Source organism: Oreochromis niloticus, linkage group LG8 (assembly GCF_001858045.2).
Source record: "Oreochromis niloticus isolate F11D_XX linkage group LG8, O_niloticus_UMD_NMBU, whole genome shotgun sequence".
Classification (NCBI taxonomy): Eukaryota; Metazoa; Chordata; class Actinopteri; order Cichliformes; family Cichlidae; genus Oreochromis; species Oreochromis niloticus.
The window spans coordinates 1,520,602-1,536,199 of record NC_031973.2 but is presented as its reverse complement, the minus strand read 5'-3'; the positions used below and the strand labels follow the sequence as shown (position 1 = coordinate 1,536,199).

Genomic DNA, 15,598 nt, shown 5'->3' with positions numbered 1-15,598 from the left:
CCAAGTCCACCAGAGCTTATCTTTATATTTGTATATGCTGTAGTGCCATATTTTAATAATATGTATGCAATAAGTCCATAGTAACTACATAAATTTCACATAAAAGAAATTTCAGAGGTTTACCCTCAAAACTGTAAATACAAAAAAGTTAGAAATTTATTTGGAGTGTTTTCATAGTTTTATTTTTGAGATATACCATTTTTTTTTTCGGAAAACCGAAAATAAATATTATAATGTAAATTTGCAAAAAAGAAAAAAAAAAAAAAACCCAGCATGTGCATCAAAATAAACTATTTCCAGCATTGCAATTTGAGTTCTAAGCATCCCAGAAACTATTCAGCAAAGCATAAAGTCAAACATGACTTTTAAAAACACCAGTATAGGCTCATAAGGCCCTGAAGGTAAACCCCCCCCGAAAAACCTACATTTTGAAAATGACGTCACTTCCGGTTTGGGGCAGACAACATGCGATAGTTCACACTGATGTCTATTTAAACGTAGAAAGTGTTATGAACAGCTCATCGGATCGGCAAAGCGCGTTTCTGGAATATTATGTTTTTGTTGCTGCAAGTGGTTTAGAAAGTCACAGGAGACTAGACAAGGACATGAGGAACAAGATAGGGAAAAGATGTGACCGCCTTCGCCAAGAGCAAAGAAAAAGACCATGTCTATTAGATTTGTCACTGAATATATTTATTAAGTAACTCTAGAAACTCAGTATTTGTATTTTTGCCCCTGAAGAAGGTGAAGCTGTAGTTTATGACTGTAAACACTAGAGGGCAGTAGAGAAAGACTGAGGAAGCACAGAGAGCACATCAGCTGATTGCTTCTCCTTTAATATCAGGATGCATCAACCATTGGATATCGTGAGGTTTTTTCCACACAGCTGCTCGATCAGACTCTGACTGCTGTTCTGAAATATTCATGTCATCTACTGATTTTGAAATTATTACACAACAGAGGAGAGAAAAAAGAGAGATCAACATGTGATGTTCTGCTGTGTTTGTCCTGCAGATTTACTGCACAGGACGGATCTTCATGCTGATGGTCTTCAGGGAGTAGTTATGACCTTTCCACAGTGCCCACTCCACTCCGACAGCATATAAAGTGCTGTCAGCTCCCCAGCGATAAGCTCCATTGGGGTTTGCTAGGTGACAGCTGTTGTACCAGAACGCTCCCTGGAAACTTTTGGCACAGTTTCCTGGCCAGCTGTCCTGGTCTTTGTCAAACGTAGTGAACTTCTGTCCGTTGTGATAACTCAGTCCGTCTGCTACAGAAACACAGATGTACAATCACAACATTACCATTTATCCCAGTCAGACTGATCAGCAGGTGTACTGGGAGTGTTTTCAGTGGACTACTTTTGGACCAGCCTCCTGTATTTGAGCTCCTTTCCCCAGGCACTGATTCATGACCTGCTGTTCCCACAGACTCTCCACAAGAATCCAGCACAAAATGTCACTTTAAACTTACTTAAATATGTATTCACCCACCTGCCCCTCCATCAGTGAATCCAGACACATTCAGCCTGTAGCCGTCAGACTCTCCATCGATGGAGAACGAGGAGTAACGAGCAAACACTTTGTTTCCATCAAAATCTTCCATGTTGACCATCAGCTCGTACCTTTTTCTCTGCGTTAGGTAGAAAACATTTTCCAAACCTGGAGAGAATCAAAAACATTTTAAACTTGTTGATCAAGTCTTTATGCTTATACCACTACCCCTGAAGTCCCATAAGAGGTTCTACTTTATAAAGAGAGAACTTAATGACTGATAAACAGCACCCATTCCTCACCGAGCCAGTACTCTCCTGCAGCGTTACCAAAGCCCGTCTTGTACTGATCCCAGGGTCTGTAGAAGTTCACCGAGCCGTCCAACCTCCTCTGGAACACCTGGGGAGGAGGCAGGAAGGTGGTTAGTAAACTCTAAAGAATGATCCATGAGGTTAGTAAGGAAAATATTAAGTGTGTTTTTAACATAAGAAATTTTGTTACAACTGTGGGTTTCTACAGATGTTGTTGTGGTTTTAAATTGATGCATGTTGATGTTTAAACCAAAGGGCTAGTTCACTTTGAGGATAAAACTGTTTAACTAGCTAAAGGATGTTCTGTAGACGTGGGCACATTGATCCAAATATTGACAGTATTGATTTGGTATCTACACTTTGCTTCTATTCTCTTAGTTCAGTGTGTAGCCCAATGAATTGTGTTAAATCAAAAAGTCAAATTACTTAACATTAGCATATGAAAGCTCAGCTACTGTTGCCACTGTTTGTGCACCATTTCTGTCTATTGATGTTTGGGTTTAGAAAGTTGGGCCATCTTAAAACAGTTTAAATGCTTATTTAGTTTTGTTTGCTTGTTTTTTTTAACAGTATAGTTTAAAAGGTTTGAAATGTTCTTGCAGTATAGTTTGCCTTAAAAGTTTGCATTCTGAAAAGAGACAGATAAAAGAAAAAGTACATTAAATACATAAATACATTCCAAAATGATTGTGTGCACTTTAGTTCTGAATTACCCAAAATTCAAGCTTGTGTAATTTAGACCAAACTTTGGCTAGTTTTAAAAAATGTGAGTCGTAAAAGCTGCAAATTTGAAACACAAAGAGAGACTGATGTCTTACTACATTATACATTATGTTACATTACAAATTTAGACATGGCCATGCAGGGGAATATCTCCCTTGTCTTTATTAGGGGTGTTACTGCTCATTTAAAATTTAAGGTTCTCTGCGAACAAAAGAAGTCTGTAAAACAGTGACATATGGACAAGTTCATGTTGCTGTTTAAATAATAAATTTATGTAACAATGTACGTGGACAGTTTTTAGCAGGAAAAAAATTAGAATCTAGAATAACTTAAATTTAAATAATTTGATCACTTAATATCACCAAAACTTTTCACTGAAATTAAGTTGTTTGACCTTAATTAAGCCTTTAGAAGAAAAAGTAAATCATGTTGTTTGCAGCAGAGTAATTATGTTAGGCTAACTAAAATTGTCTAATTGGATTTACTCAGTAGTGGCTGAGGTGGAATTACTTAAAAACATCAATGAAAACTGCTACCTGTTTTTTTTTTTTAAGTTTAGCCAGCGTATTATTTTTTTAGAGTGTAGTTAAAAACACAACAATAAAAAAATAAATCAGTAAATATTTAGTATGAAATGAGAGACTGAAGGTGGCATGATGACAGTCGCCTCACAGCAAGACGGTCCTGGTTTTAATCCATGTTCTTCACTTTCTCTCCAGGTCCTCCGGCTTCATCCAGTCCAAAGACATGCAAGTAAGGATGGGAAGTAATACAAACCGATCGTTTTGATTCTCTTATTGATCTTTCTGAGTTAACTTCAATAATTACTTCCTCCAAACCATCAACGTGTCTTTTAGACCCCATTCCTACAAAACTGCTCAAAGAAGTCCTGCCATTAATTAATGCTTCAATCTTAAATATGATCAACCTATCTCTAATAATCGGCTATGTACCACAGGCCTTCAAGCTGGCTGTAGTTAAACCTTTACTTAAAAAGCATCTCTAGACCCAGCTGTCTTAGCTAATTATAGGCCAATCTCCAACCTTCCTTTCATATCAAACATCCTTGAAAGAGTAGTTGTCAAACAGCCAACAGATCATCTGCAGAGGAATGGCTTATTTGAAGAGTTTCAGTCAGGTTTCAGAGCTCATCACAGCACAGAAACAGCTTTAGTGAAGGTTACAAATGATCTTCTTATGGCCTCTGACAGTGGACTCATCTCTGTGCTTGTCCTGCTAGACCTCAGTGCTGCGTTCGATACTGTCGACCATAATATCCTATTAGAGCGATTAGAACATGCTGTAGGTATTACAGGTACTGCACTGCAGTGGTTTGTATCATATCTATCTAATAGACTCCAATTTGTACATGTAAATGAAGAGTCCTCTTCACACACTGAGGTCAGTTATGGTGTTCCACAGGGTTCAGTGCTAGGACCAATTCTATTTACATTATACATGCTTCCCTTAGGCAGCATCATTAGAAGACATAGCATAAATTTTCACTGCTATGCAGATGACACGCAGCTCTATCTGTCCATGAAGCCAGGTAACACACACCAATTAGTTAAACTGCAGGAATGTCTTAAAGACATAAAGACCTGGATGGCTGCTAACTTTCTGCTTCTTAATTCAGATCAAACTGAGGTTATTGTACTCGGCCCTGAAAATCTTAGAAATATGGTATCTAAGCAGATTCTTACTCTGGATGGCATTACCTTGGCCTCCAGTAATGCTGTGAGGAACCTTGGAGTCATTTTTGACCAGGACATGTCCTTCAATGCACATATTAAACAAATATGTAAGACTGCTTTCTTCCATTTGTGCAGCATCTCTAAAATTAGAAATATCCTGTCTCAGAGTGATGCTGAAAAACTAGTTCATGCATTTATTACTTCCAGGCTGGACTACTGTAATTCATTATTATCAGGATGTCCTAAAAACTCCCTGAAAAGCCTTCAGCTGATCCAAAATGCTGCAGCAAGAGTCCTGACAGGGACTAGAAAGAGAGAGCAGATTTCTCCTGTTTTGGCTTCCCTTCATTGGCTTCCTGTTAAATCCAGAATTGAATTCAAAATCCTGCTCCTCGCATACAAGGTCTTAAATAATCAGGCCCCATCTTATCTTAATGACCTTGTAGTACCATATCACCCTATTAGAGCACTTCGCTCTCACACTGCAGGCCTACTTGTTGTTCCTAGAGTATTTAAAAGTAGAATGGGAGGCAGAGCCTTCAGTTTTCAGGCCCCTCTTCTGTGGAACCAGCTTCCAGTTTGGATTCAGGAGACAGACACTATCTCTACTTTCAAGATTAGGCTTCAAACTTTCCTTTTTGCTAAAGCATATAGTTAGGGCTGGACCAGGTGACCCTGAATCCTCCCTTAGTTATGCTGCAATAGGCTGCCGGGGATTCCCATGATGCATTGAGTTTTTCCCTTCCAGTCACCTTTCTCACTCACTATGTGTTAATAGACCTCTCTGCATCGAATCATATCTGTTATTAATCTCTGTCTCTCTTCCACAGCATGTCTTTATCCTGTCTTCCTTCTCTCACCCCAACCAATCACAGCAGATGGCCCCGCCCCTCCCTGAGCCTGGTTCTGCTGGAGGTTTCTTCCTGTTAAAAGGGAGTTTTTCCTTCCCACTGTCGCCAAAGTGCTGCTCATAGGGGGTCATATGATTGTTGGGTTTTTCTCTGTATCTACTGTACAATACAAAGCGCCTTGAAGCAACTTTTGTTGTGATTTGGTGCTATGTAAAGAAAATTGAATTGAATTGAATTAATTATCATTTTGCTGTCATACCATCACTAAGCAGTTTAAGCACTTCAGACAACAAGACATGGAGCTGGGAGTTCAGATACTCACCGTCCACTGTCCTTGTGAGTCCATGTCACAGTATACCTACACACACACACACACACACACACACACAATGATTACAAAAAAGTGAAAGATAAATACATCAATAATACACATGTGATAATACATTATAACGTGATACACTAAATCAAAGTGCCCCCTTGTGGTGAGTGAATGTGCTGCATGTTGGCTGGAGGAGGTTTCGTCTGGAGAATGAAATGTAATGATTTTGGTGCATTTTTGGCCTGAAGACCAAATGAATCAATGAAAACAAGGAAATGAATCTTCTGCATCTTTGGATGGGTCATGATGGTCTGGAGTTTAAAAATGGCAACACTAAAGAATCAGCTTATCATTAGATTAAATAGCTCCAGTCTACCAGGACAGCAGACGTGGCTCCAATGGGATAGATGGTGTACACTCCACTGGTTCGACTGGTGTCTTGGTTATAGACATCGCTGCAGTCCAGTGGAAGGATGAAAGGTTCACAGCAGGTCAGCAGAGGAAGCAGGAGGAGGATGAAGGCTGACAGCAGCTGGAACAGAGGAGGTGTTCTTATTTTACTTCAGTCAAAGCTTCATGTAGAGCTGTAACGTTTGTGACTGTCAGACTGTGGTGGTGCCACACAGACACAAACTATAGAGGTTTTGTATCATGCGTATGTCGCTCAAGAGCTGTCCGCCATATTGGACTTGATAAGTGGTATTGATCACGTCCGAACATTCATACCAGGTTTACATAGAAATGATCACTATTGTCCCCCTCACAACGCTGGTATTCTGCCGCGGGGTCGAGTGCAACAATCATAAAGGACAGAAAGAGGATCTTTTTTAATCACTTTCCTGTTTCAGAAGAATCCAAAAAAATAACTGATACAGGCATCAAATACTATTACAGTATAACAGTTACAAGTTACAATATTTGACCTTTTTACATTTTAATTTTCTCTTTCTATTTTTTTCCTCCTCACCTGAAGCCTCACTCCTGAACTGAAGTTAGTGTTCTAACATAAGAAAGCCTACATGAACATCTCACTATTGTCACAATTATTTATCAGCAGGAGATCAGACATGTGACCCTCTGCTCACGTTAGATTCATTTCAAAAAAGTTTCAGTAACAGCCTCGAATAGCAGCGAACAGGAGCTAACAGCAATGCTTACTGATGGAAAATTACAGATATCCTCAACAATTCACTTTAGTATCCCTTTAATTAATCACGAATGAGCTACGCTGACTCATTGACAGTCTAATGGATAATGCAAAGAGATGTGTCAATGTCAAAATGTGATTAAAATCAGGTAAATACCTGAGCAGGGACCGAGTCACAACTTGATTCAGTGACTACAGATCCAGGCAGAATCCAGTTTGATACCCATCTTGGCATAAAATCAGGGAGACATTGTTAATCCCAGAGGGAAATTGAGTGAAAATACTGATAAGCATTCAAACTTTTGTAGCCCTCCAGATCTTGTCCATTATCATTTGAGAGGTTGTTGATAAGATAATGATATTAATTATATGGTGTGAAATCAGAGAGAGTGCCAGGGTTACTCTTCACAACAGTAAACACACTCTGAGGGTGTGTTAACAACCATCTTCACCCCTCCCACATAACAAGCAAGATGCTAGTCAGGAAAGTGTTTTGCTTCCTCTGAGAGTGTATATACACTAGTTTGTTTACTCATAGTTTATCTCATCTACATAATGTTTAGCAGGTTTTTCATTATGTTTTGGGATTATTATATGTTCAAAATGGCTGACAAGTTGTAAGCGGTCACATGTCTGCAAAACCTCTATAGGACTGATATATATTCAGTCAGAAATGTAAAGATTTCACTTACCTTCATCATTGCAATTCTGTTGAATTGATGTGATGAAAATCTGATGACTCTGAGCTGTAGTTATAAGCAGAAATCAATAATTACTGATACAATACAAAAGTGTGGTTTAAAGTAGTTGCATTAGAGCATGGAGACAGATCTCTATAACAAAGCAACAGATCCCATCTCTTCTTTTTGCAGATGATGCGGTTCTCTTGGCTTCATCAGGTGATGGCTTCCAGCTCGCACTGGACGGGTTTGCAACTGAGTGTGAAGTGGTAGGAATGAGAAATCCTCCAAATCTGAGGCCATGGTCCTCAGTCGGAAAAGGGTGGATTGCCCACTCCGGGTTAGGGTTGAGGTCTTGCCCCAAGTGGAGGAGATCAATTATCTCAGGGTTTTGTTCATGAGTGACGGAAGAAGGGAGTGGTAGATCGACAGACGGACCGGTGCAGTGGCCGAAGCGATGTGGACACTGTACCGGTCCGTCGTGGTGAAGAGAGAGCTGAATGTAAAAGCGAAGCTCTCAATTTACCGGTCGATCTACGTCACTACCCTCACCTATGGCCACGAGCTGTGGGTAGTGACCGAAAGAACGAGATTGCGAATACAAGCGGCAGAAATGGGCTTCCTCCGAAGGGTGGCTGACCTCTGGCTTAGAGATAGGGTGAGAAGTTCGGCCATTCGGGAAGGGCTCAGAGTAGAGCCGCTGCTCCTCCACATCCAAAGGAGCCAGCTGAGTGGTTCGGGAATCTGATAAGAATGCCTCCTGGACGCCTCCTGGGTGAGGTGTTGCAGGCATGTCCCACCAGGAGGAGGCCCAGGGGCAGACCCAGGACACACTGGACAGATTATATCTCTCGTCTGGCCTGGGAACGCCTTGGTGTTCCTCTGAGCAGGAGGAGGAGGTGGCCGGGGAGAGGGAGGTCTGGGCTTCTCTGCTTGGGCAGCTCCTCCTGATCTCCACATGAGTCTCAGTCCTCAGGACCTCACACAGCCCCAGAAGTTTCTAATTTAAGTTCAACCTTAAAGGAAACTGATTCTCTTTCAACCTCCTCCAATTCAGCTTAACTGCCACAATGTTTTCAGAGAGAGACATTTAAAACCTGCAAAACAGCTGTTGTATTACTTTTGTTGACATAACTTGCTCCCTCATCTGGTGTGCTCATCTCTGGGCTACTAATCTGTGCTGCTCTTGGTCGGTACTTATTGAGATGAAATGACTCCATCTTTGTCTATAAATTAGTGCACTGATAACTCACCCAAAGACTTTCCACTGCTGTGGGCACATTTCTGCCAGTGCATTATCAGGCTAATTTGTCCTCTGGTTTTCAGTCACTGTGCCTCTTCAGTAAACCCCAACAGCAGTGTTTTGATGCCAAAAGGTTCTATGCTGCTGTAGACAGTTACTACATGTGGCCCTGAATATAACGACAGCTTTGGCTGAACTTTCTAGCATGAAATGATCCTGTAGCAACTCCTTTGTTTTCTAGCAGGAATACATACTCTGAGGATGAGTAAGGCATTAAGGCAACACTTGTTGTATTCATGTTAAAGGAAAATTGAGAACACACACACACACACACACACACACACACACATACACACACACACACACACACATACACACACACACACACACACACACACACACACAAACAAACATTTTCTAGAGTCATCAAGACAAACTAAACTTGCTGTGATAGTGACTGAAGCCTTCTAACACTAAAAATAGATTTAAATACTTTGTCAAACAGCTGTTGGAAAAGTTTCAAATGAGAAAAGGAAAAAGGAAGCAATCCCTTTTTTTCAGTTTACTCTTACTTCGACAGATTTCTTCTCAGCTCCACACCAGGATTCCACCTGCAGCACAGACTCAAACAGGGCGAGGAAGGCAGAGGCCACATTTACTGGAAAAACAACAAGAGTGACTCCAGGATCTTCACCGTTCAAGGCTAGTGGGTTCAAGGGTCTGTTTACATTTGACCACAGGGAGATAACATGACTACGAAATATCCAGTTTTATTTATACAGCACCAAATGACAACAACAGTCGCCTAAAGGCTCTTTATATTGTCAGGTCGACCCTACAATAATACATACAGAGAAAAACCCAACAATCATATGATTTCAGCCTGGGGCTCGGTCACTCTGGCACAGCTGGCTGTCGGCGGAGCTCACGGGCACGTCACTGCAACCCCCCTGGCTTCTGCTCCGCGGCTGCTGAGTGACCCCTCATCTGGGACTCTCCTCAGCTCTTTCTGGGATAGTGGCGCGGCTGCCCCTCTGTTGGTCTTCCTTGGTCTCTTGTGCTCTGAGGGCCTCTGGATGTCTGGAGTCTTGATCTCCTCCATACCTGCTTCATGCCCTGGAGGACGGGGCAGTGGCCCCCCACACCCTCTAGCAGTTCATTACATGAAGGAACCTTTTAAATACAAGCGCGTTCATGCTCACAGGTGTACACACGGGTGCTCACACACACAAACTACACCCTTTTTGGCTCCTACCTCAAAGCACACTGGTTAATATTACGGAGATGAGAGTAGGAAGACCGAGTGATATTATTTATATGTGCTGTGAAGGACAGAGTGCTATCTATACCCTATATATATACACTATACGGCCCGATGCTCTGATGCGACCTGAGTGCTCACACTGTGCCTCCATAAAATGAAGGTTATAACAGAAATTCTGTCACTCGCTCTGCCTCTCTGTCTCTCACTCACACAGACTCACACCACCATCAACTTTGCTAAATTGCTAATGAAAAACATTGATCAGGCAGCTGTGATTGAGCAGCAATGTAGATCCAACTATTTTCACGGTTGTTGTGGTCGTGATAATTTTGTGAGGCCACATCGAAAAGGCTCGGATGAGCTTTCCAAAGTCCTACAAGTTGTGCCTCCATCGCTTGTGTCCAGATCACACGCTGCACAGCCGTGCTACTCCGTCTTTTTCACCCACATTTTTGTGTTTGCGCGTGCGCAGTGTGAGAAGCTGCGGTGACACCCTCACGACGGTTGTGAGGATTTCAAACGACCAAGCGATTGATGATCGGGAGCTGGTTGTGAGGTGTTAATCGCATCTCGTTACCCCACGTATACTACACGATGCACGACGCACGATGAAGGCCAAAATCGGGCCGATCACCAAATCGGTCGCACGACTGAAAAATCGTCTCAAAATGGGCCAAAAATCGCACAGTGTAAGCTGTGTATGATTTTTCCCTTTGGAGAAACAAAATGAAAAACTGTAAGATGCATCGGGCTACGAGTTACTTTTCCACTAACTTTTTGTCAGAAAAATGTAACACACAGGAAAATTCTGAAAAGGTCTAACATAACGAAAGTAAAAGAAAATAAATGAGGTAAAATGTTTCTAAAAAATGAGAGTACATAAAATAAACACATTATATGATTTGTTTAGTTTTTTTTTTAAACTTTATTAAAATTAAACAGATTTACACAAGAATTCAAATGTCAAATGTCTGAATATCAATCAAATTAGCAACAAAGATCATTTATTATGGAAAGAAATATGAAAAGTCAGCTCCAACGATAAAAACTTCAAATATAAAACAAAGGAATAAATATCTTCTAATTAATCAGCTGATCAAATGCAACAAGTTAAAATTAAAACATCGGAAAAATTATTTTAACTTCCACTCATTCTAATCTCAGGAAGAAAATAATACAAAGAAAAAGCAGAATTCATCAAACCATCACCAAGAAAAAAAGAAGAAGGAGCTTGAATTAACAAATCATGAACTATTTAAAGGCTTTAATCAGGATTAAACTGCAGGATCAATGAAAGAATAAATGACAAAAAAGAGAAAAGGATCACTTCAATCAATCTGAGGGTCAAACAACACAACACAAAAGCTGCTTCATGCAGGAAACCATGGAAATCTGCAGGTGAGGCCTTAATCTCCTAGGACCTGGCATCCACATATGTGGACATCACATTTTGGGTTGTCTAGACCAGAATAATAATATATATGGCTCTACAAGGGCCTGATATCCACTTACAAGGACATTATGCCACTGTTCTATCGAAGTTTTAAACAAATGTCCTCATATGTAGATCTCATTTTTCTCAGAAACATAAATCAGGTAAAACAAAAAAGAATCAGGTAATTATTATTATTTTTTTGTTTTTTTGTTACATTCATCAGGTCCCAAATAGCAAAGAGAAATTCAAAATGCATGCAAAATGAAAGAGTTCGGGTCTTGGGAGGTTAATGTGGGGCCCCATTTATGTGAACACAACTCCAAATATATCTAGGAAAAACAATTTCAGGAAAAGATGCTCTAAGTGTCTGTAAGCTGTGATCATACAGGCTGATTGGTTGTATAACTAAATGTGACCGACATGATGGCACATTTATACAGGGAGTGCAGAATTATTAGGCAAATGAGTATTTTGTCCACATCATCCTCTTCATGCATGTTGTCTTACTCCAAGCTGTATAGGCTCGAAAGCCTACTACCAATTAAGCATATTAGGTGATGTGCATCTCTGTAATGAGAAGGGGTGTGGTCTAATGACATCAACACCCTATATCAGGTGTGCATAATTATTAGGCAACTTCCTTTCCTTTGGCAAAATGGGTCAAAAGAAGGACTTGACAGGCTCAGAAAAGTCAAAAATAGTGAGATATCTTGCAGAGGGATGCAGCAGTCTTAAAATTGCAAAGCTTCTGAAGCGTGATCATCGAACAATCAAACATTTCATTCAAAATAGTCAACAGGGTCGCAAGAAGCGTATGGAAAAACCAAAGGCGCATAATAACTGCCCATGAACTGAGAAAAGTCAAGCGTGCAGCTGCCAAGATGCCACTTGCCACCAGTTTGGCCATATTTCAGAGCTGCAACATCACTGGAGTGCCCAAAAGCACAAGGTGTGCAATACTCAGAGACATGGCCAAGGTAAGAAAGGCTGAAAGACGACCACCACTGAACAAGACACACAAGCTGAAACGTCAAGACTGGGCCAAGAAATATCTCAAGACTGATTTTTCTAAGGTTTTATGGACTGATGAAATGAGAGTGAGTCTTGATGGGCCAGATGGATGGGCCCGTGGCTGGATTGGTAAAGGGCAGAGAGCTCCAGTCCCACTCAGACGCCAGCAAGGTGGAGGTGGAGTACTGGTTTGGGCTGGTATCATCAAAGATGAGCTTGTGGGGCCTTTTCGGGTTGAGGATGGAGTCAAGCTCAACTCCCAGTCCTACTGCCAGTTTCTGGAAGACACCTTCTTCAAGCAGTGATACAGGAAGAAGTCGGCATCCTTCAAGAAAAACATGATTTTCATGCAGGACAATGCTCCATCACACGCGTCCAAGTACTCCACAGCGTGGCTGGCAAGAAAGGGTATAAAAGAAGAAAAACTAATGACATGGCCTCCTGGTTCACCTGATCTGAACCCCATTGAGAACCTGTGGTCCATCATCAAATGTGAGATTTACAAGGAGGGAAAACAGTACACCTCTCTGAACAGTGTCTGGGAGGCTGTGGTTGCTGCTGCACGCAATGTTGATGGTGAACAGATCAAAACACTGACAGAATCCATGGATGGCAGGCTTTTGAGTGTCCTTGCAAAGAAAGGTGGCTATATTGGTCGCTGACTAGTTCATGCATTTATTACTTCCAGGCTGGACTACTGTAATTCACTATTATCAGGATGTCCTAAAAACTCGCTGAAAAGCCTTCAGCTGATCCAAAATGCTGCAGCAAGGGTACTGACAGGGACTAGAAAGAGAGAGCATATTTCTCCTGTTTTGGCTTCCCTTCATTGGCTTCCTGTTAAATCCAGAATTGAATTCAAAATCCTGCTCCTCACATACAAGGTCTTAAATAATCAGGCCCCATCTTATCTTAATGACCTTGTAGTACCATATCACCCCATTAGAGCACTTCGCTCTCGCTCTGCAGGCTTACTTGTTGTTCCTAGAGTATTTAAAAGTAGAATGGGAGGGAGAGCCTTCAGTTTTCAGGCCCCTCTTCTGTGGAACCAGCTTCCAGTTTGGATTCGGGAGACAGACACTATCTCTACTTTCAAGATTAGGCTTAAAACTTTCCTTTTTGCTAAAGCATATAGTTAGGGCTGGACCAGGTGACCCTGAATCCTCCCTTAGTTATGCTGCAATAGACGTAGGCTGCCGGGGATTCCCATGATGCATTGAGTTTTTCCCTTCCAGTCACCTTTCTCACTCACTATGTGTTAACAGACCTCTCTGCATCGAATCATATCTGTTATTAATCTCTGTCTCTCTTCCACAGCATGTCTTTATCCTGTTTTTCTTCTTTCACCCCAACCGGTCGCAGCAGATGGCCGCCCCTCCCTGAGCCTGGTTCTGCCGGAGGTTTCTTCCTGTTAAAAGGGAGTTTTTCCTTCCCACTGTCGCCAAAGTGCTTGCTCATAGGGGGTCATATGATTGTTGGGTTTTTCTCTGTATTTATTATTGTGCTATCTACTGTACAATATAAAGCGCCTTGAGGCGACTTTGTTGTGATTTGGCGCTATATAAATAAAATTGAATTGAATTGAATTGAATTGAATTGATTTGTTTTTGAATGTCAGAAATGTATAGTTGTGAATGTGGAGATGTTATATTGGTTTCACTGGTAAAAATAAATAATTGAAATGGGTATATATTTGTTTTTTGTTAAGTTGCCTAATAATTATGCACAGTAATAGTCACCTGCACACACAGATATCCCCCTAAAATAGCTAAAACTAAAAACAAACTAAAAACTACTTCCAAAAACATTCAGCTTTGATTATAATGAGTTTTTTGGGTTCATTGAGAACATGGTTGTTGTTCAATAATAAAATTATTCCTCAAAAATACAACTTGCCTAATAATTCTGCACTCCCTGTACAGCTCTGGTGTAAAAAGCTGAACTGAATTATGTGGCATCAAGTTTACAGACAGAGCAACACGGAGCTGTTTTTGCTGCAGACCTTGAAGGCTGGAAAAACGGGCTCAGAGAATTTGGTCCTGAAGGTGTGAATGTGACTCAGTTTATTAAATGAGACTGTGTAGTAGGACAGAGTCCCTGCAGGCCAATCCAGAAACACTCCCAGTCGGGTGCAGCCAGAAGGTGGAAGTGGGTGATAAGTGGTCTTCCCATCATGCTCTGCATAGTAATTTGGGTCTGGGTCCCATTTAAAGCCCAAAGACCAGGAGATGTTATTCCACCCGAACCCAGTCAATCTACCTCGTCCCTTTCTCTCTAATTTTCTGTAGCAAACAGCAGCAGCAGCATCTGCACCTTTGTTCATATTCAGCTCCACCTCCCAGTAATGGCGCCCAGTCAGAGCCTCTCTGCACAGAATGTGAGGCCAAACATCAAATCTCTCAGGATGGTCGGGATACGACTGCGACTCTCCGTTTATCACCTTCTTGTTTCCTTCAGACAGGATGAGGTTGTTGTTTACTGTGTTTGGATCCAGGGTGAGACCACAGGCATCTGATGGAAATAACGAGACCTGATCAAATTCATTCAATTCATTCATCGATCGATCCATCCATTCGCTTCCGCCTATCCTTTTCAGGGTTGCGGGGCGCTGGAGCCTATCCCAGCTGTCATAGGGCGAGAGGCGGTTTCCACCCTGGACAGGTCGCCAGTCTGTCGCAGGGCTAACACACAGGGACAGACAACCATTCGCACTCACATTCACTCGCACATTCACACCTATGGGCAATTTGGATTAATCAATTAACCTATCCCCACAAGCTGCAGGTCTTTGGACGGTGGGAGGAAGCCAGAGTACCCGGAGGGAACCCACGCAAACACGGGGAGAACATGCGAACTCCACACAGAAGGACCCGGCCTGATGGTGGAATTGAATTCAGGACCTTCTTGCTGTGCGGCAACAGTGCTAACCACCGTGCCACCGTGCTGCAATTCATTCATTCAATTATTTGTGATGATGTCACTGACTGAATCTGTCCACTGCAGATGTGCAGGCTGTTTTTAACACGTCAGATCTCTGTCCTCAAACCTCAGCTTGTCTGAGTTTGATTATGATGATGGATTTTATCTGCATGTTTCTCTGATTCTGTGTTTCACACTGTGCTGCCTTTGAGAGCTGATCAGAATCACAGTTCAGCCTAAACATTAAAAGGCTTTATTAACAGAAAGTTACTGTTGTTAATAAATGCAACAACATGTTTAAGAACCTAAACCAATCAGACTGACCCACTGACAGCACTGCTTTAATAGCTCCTGTCCTGAAATCCATTAATCTGGTGGCAGGGGAGAATGCTGGACAGGCCTGGCACACCCAAACGTACAGTGAGGGTGTGCTGGGAATGCCTAGAACAGGCCCTAGTCCGCGAGATCTTCAATGCACTTCTCCAGCAGAGCTTCAATAGCATTCTGA

General features: G+C 41.7%; 1 protein-coding gene across 3 annotated transcripts in view; it reads right to left on the bottom strand.

Annotated features, from left to right (window-relative positions):
- Positions 1 to 671: 671 nt before the first annotated feature.
- Positions 672 to 15,598, bottom strand: part of LOC100705158 (microfibril-associated glycoprotein 4) — an 86,870-nt gene continuing 71,943 nt past the window's right edge. The window contains exons 1-7 of one of the 3 annotated variants that reach the window (XM_025909911.1): positions 9,012 to 9,119; positions 7,231 to 7,284; positions 5,768 to 5,923; positions 5,395 to 5,430; positions 1,796 to 1,892; positions 1,494 to 1,661; positions 672 to 1,270 (exon numbers count right to left, since the gene is read on the bottom strand). In XM_025909911.1, the coding sequence (XP_025765696.1) occupies positions 1,017 to 1,270; positions 1,494 to 1,661; positions 1,796 to 1,892; positions 5,395 to 5,430; positions 5,768 to 5,923; positions 7,231 to 7,239 (720 nt within the window). In that variant the 5' untranslated portion in view covers positions 7,240 to 7,284; positions 9,012 to 9,119 and the 3' untranslated portion in view covers positions 672 to 1,016. Of the gene's footprint in view, positions 1,271 to 1,493; positions 1,662 to 1,795; positions 1,893 to 5,394; positions 5,431 to 5,767; positions 5,924 to 7,230; positions 7,285 to 9,011; positions 9,228 to 15,598 lie in introns of those variants that run through there. The other 2 variants (XM_003449483.4, XM_025909912.1) reach the window with 2 other exon arrangements.